The 11,843-nt window shown below is 40.1% G+C and overlaps 1 protein-coding gene across 1 annotated transcript; it reads left to right on the top strand.

Moving 5' to 3' along the window:
- Nucleotides 1-3,741: 3,741 nt before the first annotated feature.
- Nucleotides 3,742-10,065, top strand: casp10 (caspase 10, apoptosis-related cysteine peptidase; the record flags this gene model as incomplete). The annotated part of the gene is made up of 13 exons (XM_080838427.1): nucleotides 3,742-3,781; nucleotides 4,652-4,929; nucleotides 5,165-5,270; nucleotides 6,224-6,359; nucleotides 7,042-7,133; nucleotides 7,272-7,314; nucleotides 7,394-7,443; nucleotides 7,541-7,574; nucleotides 7,651-7,716; nucleotides 7,835-7,926; nucleotides 7,991-8,138; nucleotides 9,139-9,637; nucleotides 9,915-10,065. Exons 2-13 carry the CDS (start codon nucleotides 4,655-4,657, stop codon nucleotides 10,063-10,065), a joined length of 1,692 nt encoding a protein of 563 aa, XP_080694553.1. The 5' UTR covers nucleotides 3,742-3,781; nucleotides 4,652-4,654.
- Nucleotides 10,066-11,843: the final 1,778 nt, after the last annotated feature.

Here is an 11,843-nt window from a genome sequence, read left to right as displayed (position 1 = left end):
GGGGGGTCTTCCAGGTGGACATAAAAGAACAGTCAGTCATGGTCAGGTGGCGTCCAGCCAGTCTTCAATGTATCATCTCTACTCTCATCCTCTCACCTACTCCTCTTCCCAGTGCTGTCCAGACCCCAGTGGACCAGCGGATGCCTTCACTTATAGTGGGCTTATATTACTGTAAAGGAGTCCTGAATAATCAGTGAGATCATACACTACACAAGACATGCATGTCAACAACAAAAACATGTAACTTTGATTTACTATGCAAACAACAATTTTGCACAAACCTATTAATTAAACCCTGATGTGGTGATTATACCAGTATTATTTCAATGGAGAATGAGAGATAGGAATTGCCCCAGTAGGCTGGAGAGCTTCGTATTTCTGACCACCAACCCCATGTCTCTTTAAACTGCGCTTTTAAATCACAATGAACTTAGTTTTTTTCACTGAGAATGGAGTGAGTGTTGGTTTACATTTGTGGGTCAAACTAAACTGAACGTATATGTGAGCGTGTTTTTTGTTTAACTAACTTTTCTTTACCTCTTTCATTTGATGTCTCAGATGAGACTTGAGCACTTTGTAAACAGGATTGTTTATTTGCAACAGAGATGTTTCATATGTCCCTGTGTAAGATCCCATGTTGAATCCACTTTGTTCCTCAAAGCACTGCATCATGTACAGAAGAAAAACGTTACTTAATAAATAAATCATGAATAAAGCGAATATTTTAAAAATGGCCTCATAGTCTTTTTCATTTACCAGAGCTTAGCTTGAATGCTATTGGAGCAGTACCAGCTTAGCTCAGTCATGTAGGCCTTGCCCCCTTAGAAACAAACTGTATTTACTGAGAACAAAAATGGGAGCATTCAGACAATGCAAACCTCCGCCTTGTGACCTTGACCTTTGACCTTTACATCTGAAAATCTAATTAATTATTGCCATTATATTACCCAATCTCTCCACAAAGTTTGATGGAAATCGGTCCATGCGTTTCTGCGTAATCCTGCTGACAAACAGACAAACAAACATACAGGGGCGAAAACATAACCTCCTTGGCGGTAATGAGACATGGGCCATTCATAGGGGATGAAAAGTCCTACCGTGTATTCATTTATTACAGCGTTGTAGATGCACCGTGCACGTAATACCACATGAATGCTATAGCCTACTAGAGCTTACTGCCAAAAAACTGAAAGTTTATTAGAGGGGGGTACACTAGGTGTGAGTTTCCGAAAATGTCGTTGAAGAACTACCATAGTGTAATGATAGAGAGACTATCATTTTGAACACTCTCCGAGGTGACCAAGGCGGTCAACGACGCTTTCTGGAAACGCACTCCAGTCTGAGGGAAACAGCAGGCTACAAAACTTAAAAAATTCCATTCATAATTTTTCCTCTGATGTGACATTTTAAGTCATGAATGAAAGACTGACAGCCTTGTGTCACACTTAACTATGGCCTCTCCCCATGACAGCGATTAAATCCACGATCACTGACATTTTGCTAAAAGCACAAGACGCATGCAGCGTACTCGCCACTAATGACACTCTTCTGCACTGCATCCAAAGACTGCTGAGGTAAGTAAAGTTCACTACAATTCTGGTCTGACGTAAAATTCTTACTAGCAGACTATTGGTGGGGGAAAAAACACACGTAATAAAACTGCTAATGCCTCATAAAAATATCTGCTCAGACCCAGCATGGCTTTGAAAGAAAAGGTCACAACACTATAATGTCCGAGGTCAATTAAATGTGGCATGGAATAAAAGGTTCTTACCCATCACCTGCAAGAATTTTTTATTACATGTTCCACGTTGCAATACGTTTCACTATCACACGTTATTCATTTTGAAAAATACATTCTCAAAACACACACACACACACTATATAAAAACTCAATATGGAGACCATATACAAAACCAACAGGTTAAATGGTATAATACAATATATCCCTTGTAAGAACAGTCCATTCCATTTCTACAATGAAAAATATATATTAGTTTTATCATTTATCTAATGAAAAGGGTGTAAATGTCAAGAGAAAAGCAAATAAGAGTGTTAGGATGATCATCTGACCAACCCCCTAGTTTAAGATTGACGTCGCACACTGTAGGAGAGATGGAAAACAATTACTGTAACAGCATTCATTTTGAATCATCCTCAAGGTAAGACCGTAAGGGATTTCAATTAAACTTTTCAAATATTTTGTTAATAGTATGGCGTTAAATAGCCTAATGATTTCTTTAGACAACCACAAATTAGCCTATATTTTGTGATCTGTACAAAGATAAAGTCTTGATTGTGCAATTTTTCCTAAATGAGTTGGCAGTTCATGTCATCTCATTCAAAAGCTCTCTATCCATAACTTTTTTATTTGATTTTCATGTTATCTTATGAGATGTTTTGTAGACTTTGCAACACACAATAGCCTAGTTTACCTGCTGTTGTATTGACATGTTTTAAAGGAGCGTGGGCTGTTGATGATCAAAAACTAGAGGTTAACATTCAGAGCGTATATCTGTTATGATTTATAGATGGACTATTTCCCCCTGATTGTTCGCATGGCCGTGGCTCTGTTGGTTGGCTGCGCCTGTACAACGCCTTTGCGAGCCCAGAGACCGGGCCAGGTCGACCCTCTAACCCTGAATCAGGCTGACCCTCAGTGCTGGGAGTCATCCTCTGTCCTGCTGTTAGAGATGCGCACTCCTAGGATCGCAGATAGCGTACCTGCCTTTTGGGACCTCATGGTCTTCTTGAAATCCTCTGATAACCAAAAACACGGTGCATTGTTCTGGGACCTCGCACAGATATTCTGGGACATATACGTGGATTGTGTGCTATCTCGAAACCACGGACTTGGTCGTCGTCAGTTGTCCCGGACCCATCAGCACATCACTACACTTGACTCGCTGTTCACTGACCGTATGTGATTCTCTATTTACGTGATGGCTGGTGTTCTGCCAATACAATTTACCTATACCCTAAGTATAATGATTTACTTAATTTTAATATTGTAATACATGACTAAGATCTTAGCCTACATCTCTCTGGTGCATTAAAACATGCATGTAGCCTACATTACAATCTTTTCTCCACAGAGTCCGTCGTTCAAGATCCACAGTCTAACTTCTCTAAACTACGGAGGTTTAGTCAAGGCTGGCTCAGCATCAAAATACAGGGGACTCAACACGACCGTTCACCAGGCAATCTCGACCTAGCCCCTAAGAAGAACTCCCGATTTTACTCTTCAAGTCAATAGATCAGAGATCTTATTTTTGATACTTTTTTCTCTTTCTGTTTGTCTGTCTTTGGTTTAATAGGCTATAACTTATTATAATTAGTAGTTTGGGTCTCAACGTATGGGCAGTTTACAATCTGTGGCGTTCTTGTGCTCTTTGAGGTTACGTTTTAGGTTTATGCTCTATTACTTGTCTCCATTGCTGTGAAATGTTGACGCATTCCCCCAATGGATTATTCCCAAATAAAATATGTTCAAATTTCAGGTATCTTGCTTCCTCACTTGCCTTCATACAAGAAAAGTTCAGGTAAAAGTAAGCAATAAAAGTTATTAAGAATAGGCAGGTGGGTGGAGTCATAGACACATGAATGTTTCGACATAAAGTTGTGGGTGGAGTGATAAACGCTTTCGGTTTAGTACTTCCGTATCACTGTCTTGTTGCCTTTCATTCAGTCGATTTGCATGTGCATAGACTATCGGCTGTTAAAAAGTTAACGTAAAAGTAGGCCAAAGGAATGCTTTTGTTCCACTTCAGAATACAGAGAGGTAGGTAATACAGTAACCTAGGTTTTTTGGTAAAGCTCTTTGCCAAGTTTCAACGATATAACATAAGCCTCACTGCAGTCTGTTTAGAAATCTGTTATTTGTAGGTCTAATTGCTTATCAAAATCTGTGGAATTGGTTACTAAAAATCTCGTAATACGGTTATCGTTAGCTAATTTGTTTCTCACTTTGACGGATGCTGAGGCTGTAACGTTAGGTTAGGCCTATTGTCACTCAACATGAATGAAATTCAAATCGAGAAATATTTTTCCCGTGTAGCCTGGTAAATGTATTAAACAGTAATAGAGTAAGAAAGAGTGATGAGTAAGATTTCTTATCTTTAGGGTTGGGTTTTTGGAGACTCACCCTGCCTGCCTGAACTGATCCCAAATCTGAGCAGGAAATCTGCACTTCATATTTCCTCAGGGGATGTTGCATTTATGTGCTGGTTGTCATATTTCTAGTGACTAAGATAAGGTTGATGAGGTGTAAGTTTTCCCATTATAACCCATTCCATTATAGTATATTAATATGATGTGGGAGCACCCTTGAGCCGTTAACCTGTTGTCTAGCAGGTGTAAAACCTCATTGTCATATATGACATTTTTTTTTCTTCATTTTGATTGTATTTATTTTCCTTTGAAAGAGAAACAATATATATATATATTATTCGTACATCATCCCCATCCAGGAAGTACCACACCAAAGCTGTATTGAATCTTTTTACTGACGATGGAGAGGAGATTTGCACCTACTGATACTTTTTCACTTGCCATCTGCAACAAATGTATTGTTTGTATTATACACTGTCACTGTCTGTTTTTCTTTCTCTGTGTGCTAATTTGTCCATCCATCCTGTCCTCTTCCACATAGCTAATGGAGTTCCAGAGAATGCTTCTGCAGGTGGACCAGTCTCTGAGCAAGACTGACGTCCAGGCACTTGCTTTCCTTTGCGTTGACCTTGTCAGCAAAGAGTTAAGCTCTGTGTTTTCTGCCGGAGAGCTGTTCAGCATACTAGCAGATAATGACCTCTTGTCTAGCGAGGACACGTCCTTACTCACAGAACTGCTCCAGACCTGTCACCGGCAAGACTTGATACGGGACCTCGGAACATTTCTGCAGCCTGCAGAGAGTCGCATTGGGCCCTACAGGTGACAGGCAGCCTCTTTCTTGTGTTTTCCTTACTGTTTCATTAACTATGGGTATTTTGGCATGCTCTGGATTGCATTGTTAACTTCTCTCAAAAGTACCACATTGGGTGACAAAATTACAGATTCCAGATCACAGATGGCATCCATGCCTAGCCTCATTAGATGAATCATTCCCTGTTCTAATTTTCAAAATTAAAGTTTAATTTGTATCCAATTTGCATCCTGTGCACTCCAGAAAACTCCTCCTTGACCTTTCTGAGAACATCACGGATCAAGACCTTAAAAACATGAAGTTTTTGCTGCGCAAAACTCTACCCCGCAAGAAATTGGATGAAAGAATTGTGAGTCTGATAAGAAAAAGCTCATGTGAATGATATATGGGATACCCTGTGGCAAAGCACAATTCATGTCCAGTTCAAGGTAAATTCATCCCAAAGGTGTCCATTTGGGATCAGCTCAGGGCTGTGTGCAGGCCAGTCAGGTTTGACCACATCAAAACCCTGTCTTGATGGAATTCACTTTGTGTACTTGGAAACAGGACAGGGCCTTCTCCATGTTATGAGCCAGCCAATAAGTTGGAAATATTTATGTCTTATATGTCATTTTCTGCTGAGGCAATGGTTAATTTAATTAGAACAAAGGGGCCAGATAAAAAATAAATAAACAATCAGGGATCATTACTTCTCCTTCACCAGACGGAGAGGGTTACTATGAAGCTATTTGCCACTTTTGATGTGTGTTTATTAAGTCAACTAGTTTTGATATAATCTTCAAATGTATTATGATGGTGTATGGTCGTGTGACATGCATACGCCTGTCATTTCTACTAGCTGCCCAGGAAGTGCACTGTGTAGTTCTGTGGTCCAGGACTGACAAGTAAGAAAAGCTTTCGCAGTGTGACATTGCTGTCTATATCGCCAAGACACCTCGTAGCATGCTAACAAGCTTTTACCCACGCCAAGTGTGCTGTTGTTGGTGTTTGTAATGTTTTACGCATGCCTTTTAGTGAGTTAAAGTCTCTTATGCTGCTTTAGCTTATTTTTGCTTGACATTTGCGCATATGTGTATAATCATGAACTCATTGTTTTGAAAAGTTTTATTTGCCCGGATATTGACCAGGCCGGATATAATGAATCACAGCTGGTAGAAATGCTCTGATATCAATAAAATGCTGGGAAAATCTGGGGAAACACATTCTTCTGAACAGATGTTTATGGAAAAATAGCTTTTTCCTAGCATAATTAATTAACTAGTCAAAGCCTGCCAACCTGTGTAATGTCTTGTTGTTCTTCAGACTACTCTTCACCTTCTGATGGAGATGGAGAAAGAGGATGTGTTGAGCAGTGAGAACTTGGACGTCTTGAAGAAAATTCTAACAGATGTATGCCCCAGCTTGTCAAAGAGAATCGACAAGTTTAAAAGAGAAACTAGTAAGTGTGAGAAGGATGTTCAGGATGTTTATTATATTGCCTAAGCATACATACATTATACAACCTAAGAATTACATAACACATGTACATCTTACTCAACTAAATGAAAAATCAGTATATGTATTGAATTTTCATTAATAGGAGTTTCAGAATTCCTATTCAATATTACCCTACTGTTTTGATGAAAAAGTACCAAATTATGCCAGATCTTCGTCTGTGGTATTTTTTGTTAGGGTTTGGTAAGAAGTCTGATGATGTTGCTAGCAGATAAAGGTGCAATCCAAGATTATAATACATCTTCCATACACTTTTGTAAAATTCGTGCACCATCCTGGCTCTGATAAAGGTAAAACAAACGTGTCTCAGAACGAACCATACACTGTTCCAGCCTAGCAACGTGTGGTTTCAGGACCACAAAAGGAAACGGAAATCACAGACTAACTTCTGAAAAGAGTTTGCTGTTAAGTAATACTGGAATAGGCCTGCACCAGAGCTGTGTTTGAGCTAGCTAGCTTGATCTCAGTGAAATGATAAGTAGTTTAACCAAGCTCTCTGGCTGTCTAAACAGACCATGCTATGAGAAGGGCACCAGTATTAAGTAAAATATGTGTTAGACTCTTCAGTAGGCATATTTGGCGATTCGATTAAAATATTTTCACTTGTTTTCTGATTTTCTTTTTAGATCAAAGATCAACTCAGCTGTCGAATCAAATCACCATAGGCCCCATATCCCAAGAAACAGAAGGAGAAGAAAAAACACAGAGTATGATGGAGGTAGAACAACAATACTTGGCTGTATTTGAGGCGCCCACTAACCCATGCTTCACTCACTGATGTAGAAAGACTGGTTTATGCATTATTGTTGATCATTATGTTTAGAGGCTCTTATGTTTTGTTGCTGTCTTTTTTCAGGATATGTCCCATCAGCTGCCCTCCTGTGGTTGTTCTGGAGATGGTACTGTTCCATGTGCTATTGTGCTTCTAATGGGTTTCAGTTGAGCTAATTGACAATGCTAGTTATGTTTTTGTTTCAGAAATTGTTCAACGTTCATACGTCTGTGAAGAGCCAAACCCCTCAACCGAGGTCAGTGTTAATGAATCAGTGTTTAGGCTTAAAGCAGTCAATCCCCAAATATATAGTTTGTTCCATATAAGGAATTAATTTCCACTGTTGTCCTCAGGAATCGGGTATTGTAGGTGCTTCTGAACATCCAGGTTGGTTTTGGTTGGTCAATGTGTCTCTATCTTACTACTGTCTTTCTTCTTCATTGATTGACTTGTGTTATTGTAGGGTCCTTGAGTGTCCCAACAGAAGGACTGGAAAATATGAGTCTGCTCAGCCTCTCTGACAGTGAAGGTAATACTACTATATATTAGCAGGCCGTTAAACTGTTGTATCATTTTTGTTTGCAAAAACATCACCAGTAAACAATCTTTGACTCCCTGGTCTGTATCCAAATTTGTTTGTACTACAGTGCAGAGCCACCATTTGACCTTCTCTTCAGTCCCTGGAAATATGGATCTTAAATCAGACAAGCTACTCTCCATAGCTTCAGCTACTGCCGTGGTGAGACATATTTTAGAGTTGTAATGTTTACTGAAAGGAAATGATTGCTTTCATGCCCACAAAGAGTTTGTGTATGTGTTTCCTGTTTCAGGACCTGCCACAATATGACATGAAAGGAGAGAAGAGAGGTGTCTGCTTGATTATAAATAATTATGACTTCTCAGAGTCTGGCGTGGGACTACGTAACAGAGATGGAACCCATTGTGATGAAAGTAAGTGAAAGTCAGGTTTTGAAAATCTCCCCTTCATTTGCTAAAGTATTGCTTAATCAATATGTTTTTTTTTTATGCCTTTTCTTTTTATTTACTTTATTTAATGCATCGGATAACATCAGTGCACAGCAAGTCACAATCACTTTGATGTACAAAAAGTTCAGTATGTATATTCTCTCTGGCAGTAAATTCATATCATTGCACTTGATGTTTCAGTGTTTGAAAAGTATTTACTTTTGTACTCTCATGAACTTATGGTTCAATCATCAAGAAACTGTGGCGTGGTCATATGAGTTAATGCTGTAAATGTTATAAAACAGGGCTGGGTTTCCCGATTGGGTCTCTGAGCATTTTAGCATTTTACTAAAGTTGTTTACTTTTTCACACATTTCCTAAATCATATCTAGAGTTCCCCCAAGAGAAACCATATTACATATACCTTAAGAGGCTGAATCTACAGTATGTTTCTATCATTCACGTAGGTTTGAGCATTCATGAGATGAGTATGATGGGCATGACTCAGATTGGGGCGCAGGTGATCATTATTAGAAAGAACAATAAGAAATACTATGCAAGTAAAAATAAAAAAGGGGTTCTCAAATATGGACGGCTGTAGGTTAGATGTTACACATAGATTTGTATTTGCAAGGGATTCAAATGTATGGCTAATTCATTTATACCAATGATTTTTATTTTTATTTAATGAAGCACAAAATTAAATGCAACTCATTCCTTTGTCTTACATTGGAGTCTGTGCATTCGTCCAGAAAACAAAATCTTTAGGCTCTTAAACATTTGTTTTTATCTGAAAACCGTGTAAAGGTACGAAAGTATGTCATACAGAAGGTTTACATGTACGTGGCTAAGTGTGTTCTGGCAAACAACCGGAACCGTTAAGGTACAGCTTAAGGTATAACTTATGAATGGCATGGTGTAAAGAAGGCTTAACTGTCAGGTCCGTCAGGTGCTATCTAATTGTGCATATTTCTCTGTGTCTCAGGTAAGTTGGAGAAGGTGTTTGAGTGGCTGGGCTTTGAGATAGAGATCAAGCGGGACTGCACCAAGCAGCACATACTGTCCCTGATGGATGATCTAAGGCTGAGGGATCACTCCCAGGGGGACTGCTTTGTGTGCTGTGTGCTCAGCCACGGCCTCGAGGGCACCGTTTACGGAGTGGATGGGTACCAGGTCAGACTCAAGCAGCTCACTGAGCCGTTCTCAGGGAACCACTGCCCTTCCTTGAAGGAGAAGCCCAAGCTCTTCTTCATCCAGGCGTGCCAGGGCATTAAAGAGCAGCCGGTGGTGTTCATCCAGCCCGACGGTCCCCTCCCCAGGTCACTCTCCAACGATGCAGGAGTGCCCAAGAACTCCATTCCAGCTCACGCAGACTTCCTGCTAGGCATGGCCACCATACCGGAGTATGCCTCTTTCAGGGACAAAAGGGAGGGCACATGGTTCATTCAGTCATTGTGTGAAAACCTGCAGTTACTGGTGCCTCAGTAAGTATACTCTATACTGTATATGGCTACAAATATAAGACATAGAACAGAGCAGAATGTATCCGTGAAAGAGCAGAGGATCATTATTGGCCTTTGCCGAGTCAGTATGTCAGTGTGTTGAAAATCTGCCGAAAGACCATTTACTTACCAGAATATTTTAGCTTTATAGTTCAGAATGTATTTGTTATTGTGCCATATCACACATATCCAGCAACGTGTGGAACAACCTGGGAAAATCACATTAGAGTTAACATCGTTCTTTTTTCCTCTTTACCAGGGGGGTCGACTTGCTCTCCATCTTGACAGAAGTGAACAATGATGTAAGCAGAAAAGCAGCTGGTGCCAAAAAGCAAATGCCTCAACCAGTGTTCTCACTACGGAAGAAGGTCATTTTTCCCATCCCTGGAAGCCCAGCGCCCGCCCTGTAGACTGTAGCAAAAATCGCTGGAGGATTTCTGTACATGGACATACTGTGCAATTGTCATCAACATGGCATCAACTGAACTGTATTTGTTCTTTGCAGAACATTTGAAAGACATTTCACTTCGTTTTCTATGTGCCAAATGGCTCCAAAAAGGCGTGTAAATTAAGACAAACATCCAGTTTGGTATACAATGGGGTTTAAAGAAAACATGAAGTGGAGCCACCTCCTTGGAGTAAGGCTGAAGAATGAATGTAAAGAACAAACAGGCAATAAAAACATGGTCACTGTGGATTGGGCACTACTGCTGTCACTTCAGCGCTGAACCCAGCTCCGGCCATGCACGAATACCTGCACCTGTCACTCGCACCATTTAAACTCCTCACTCCCTTAATTCCTTGTCTGGCCTCGTTGAACAAAGAACTAAATACCCAATGACAACTTGTTCCCGACATTCACGCCTGCGATCTCCTTCGTCCCCTTGATTTCAGTTCCAGTTCTAAACTCCAGTCTAGTGGTAAAATTATTTTGGAACACCCTCTAGAAGAACAGTGTCGTACAACATAGAAACTCAGCACAAACATGATTTCGTACTTCTCCTACGCTTACTACTACTGTTAATAAAAAACAAGATGTGGCAGAAGAACTGGGACTTGTAAAAGAAAATACAGGGTAGGTTGGTGTTGAGATATCTAATACCAATCTTTTATTCACAATGAAGACCGGTTATGGTTAACCTGTACAGGACTAAGGGAAGATGTCATCATTTGTCCATGCACCTCATTATCACAAAATGATTCCTGTGGGTGTTGAGACGCACAGTGGGTCTCACAGTCTTTCTAGTGATGACTTGGACAGGGCCATCGGTAGAATGTTTGAACGCCTGCGGCTGTGCTCCTTCTTAGCTCCGTGCTCTGAAGAGTTAAGGTTCTGTAACAAAAGAAGATGGGGGAACATTGTATCAGAAAGGCAGACAGTATAAGAATTGTTTTTCAGAATGAGAAAACAGCTGGCCATGCCTGCAGTCTTACCATCAAATCCATCTTGTATTGGGTCTGCTTGAGAGCTGTGTTCAGTAATGTGACCGATACGTCTTTTTCTGATAGCTCCTCTTCCAGCCCCTAGGCCACATCAAACATATCAACAATTATGACTTACAGTGTTTCTAGTTAGGAAATAAATTCTACCGTTTCCATATTACCTTTATTTCAGCTTTGAAATTAAAATTAAGTCCTGCAATTTCAGCCTCGAAAGCCCTTTGTTGTTCTTCCTTTTCAGCCTCACTTTGATTCAGCTGTTTTTTTACTATATTAGGAAAAGAGGATAGACTGCAACAACCTGCTCTGCTGAAGGTGATTTTCTTTGCCACTTGAATTTTCTTCAAGTCATCTCATTTTTGATGATAAACATCCTATAGGACACGTCATTATGGCTTATATATCTCCAGTACTCACCACTTATCATCTGCTCCAAGAGATCCCTCTCCTGCTCCTCTCTCCAGCTGGTCTCCTTTTTCAGCCAGCTGCTACGCATCTCTTCAGCTATGCTGTCCTTAAACCCAAACAATCCTTTTGAGAATTAGAGACAAAAAATTGCCTTAATACGCACAGTCCAGGAAAGCAAGTTGAGAAAACAGGGTCACTAACTTGTCATGTATTTCTACTGTGTATCATGTATTTCTAGCATTGATGCTTCACTTAGAAAAAATAACTATCTAGACTACATTACACATATAGTCAACAGACCGACCAGGAGTAATGTTGTCCCCACCTTGTAGGTTCGGAA

This window comes from Sprattus sprattus (assembly GCF_963457725.1).
Source record: "Sprattus sprattus genome assembly, chromosome: 5".
In the NCBI taxonomy this organism is placed as follows: domain Eukaryota; kingdom Metazoa; phylum Chordata; class Actinopteri; order Clupeiformes; family Clupeidae; genus Sprattus; species Sprattus sprattus.
The sequence above is the reverse complement of the archived record's forward strand: the minus strand, read 5'-3'. Positions and strand labels throughout refer to the sequence as shown.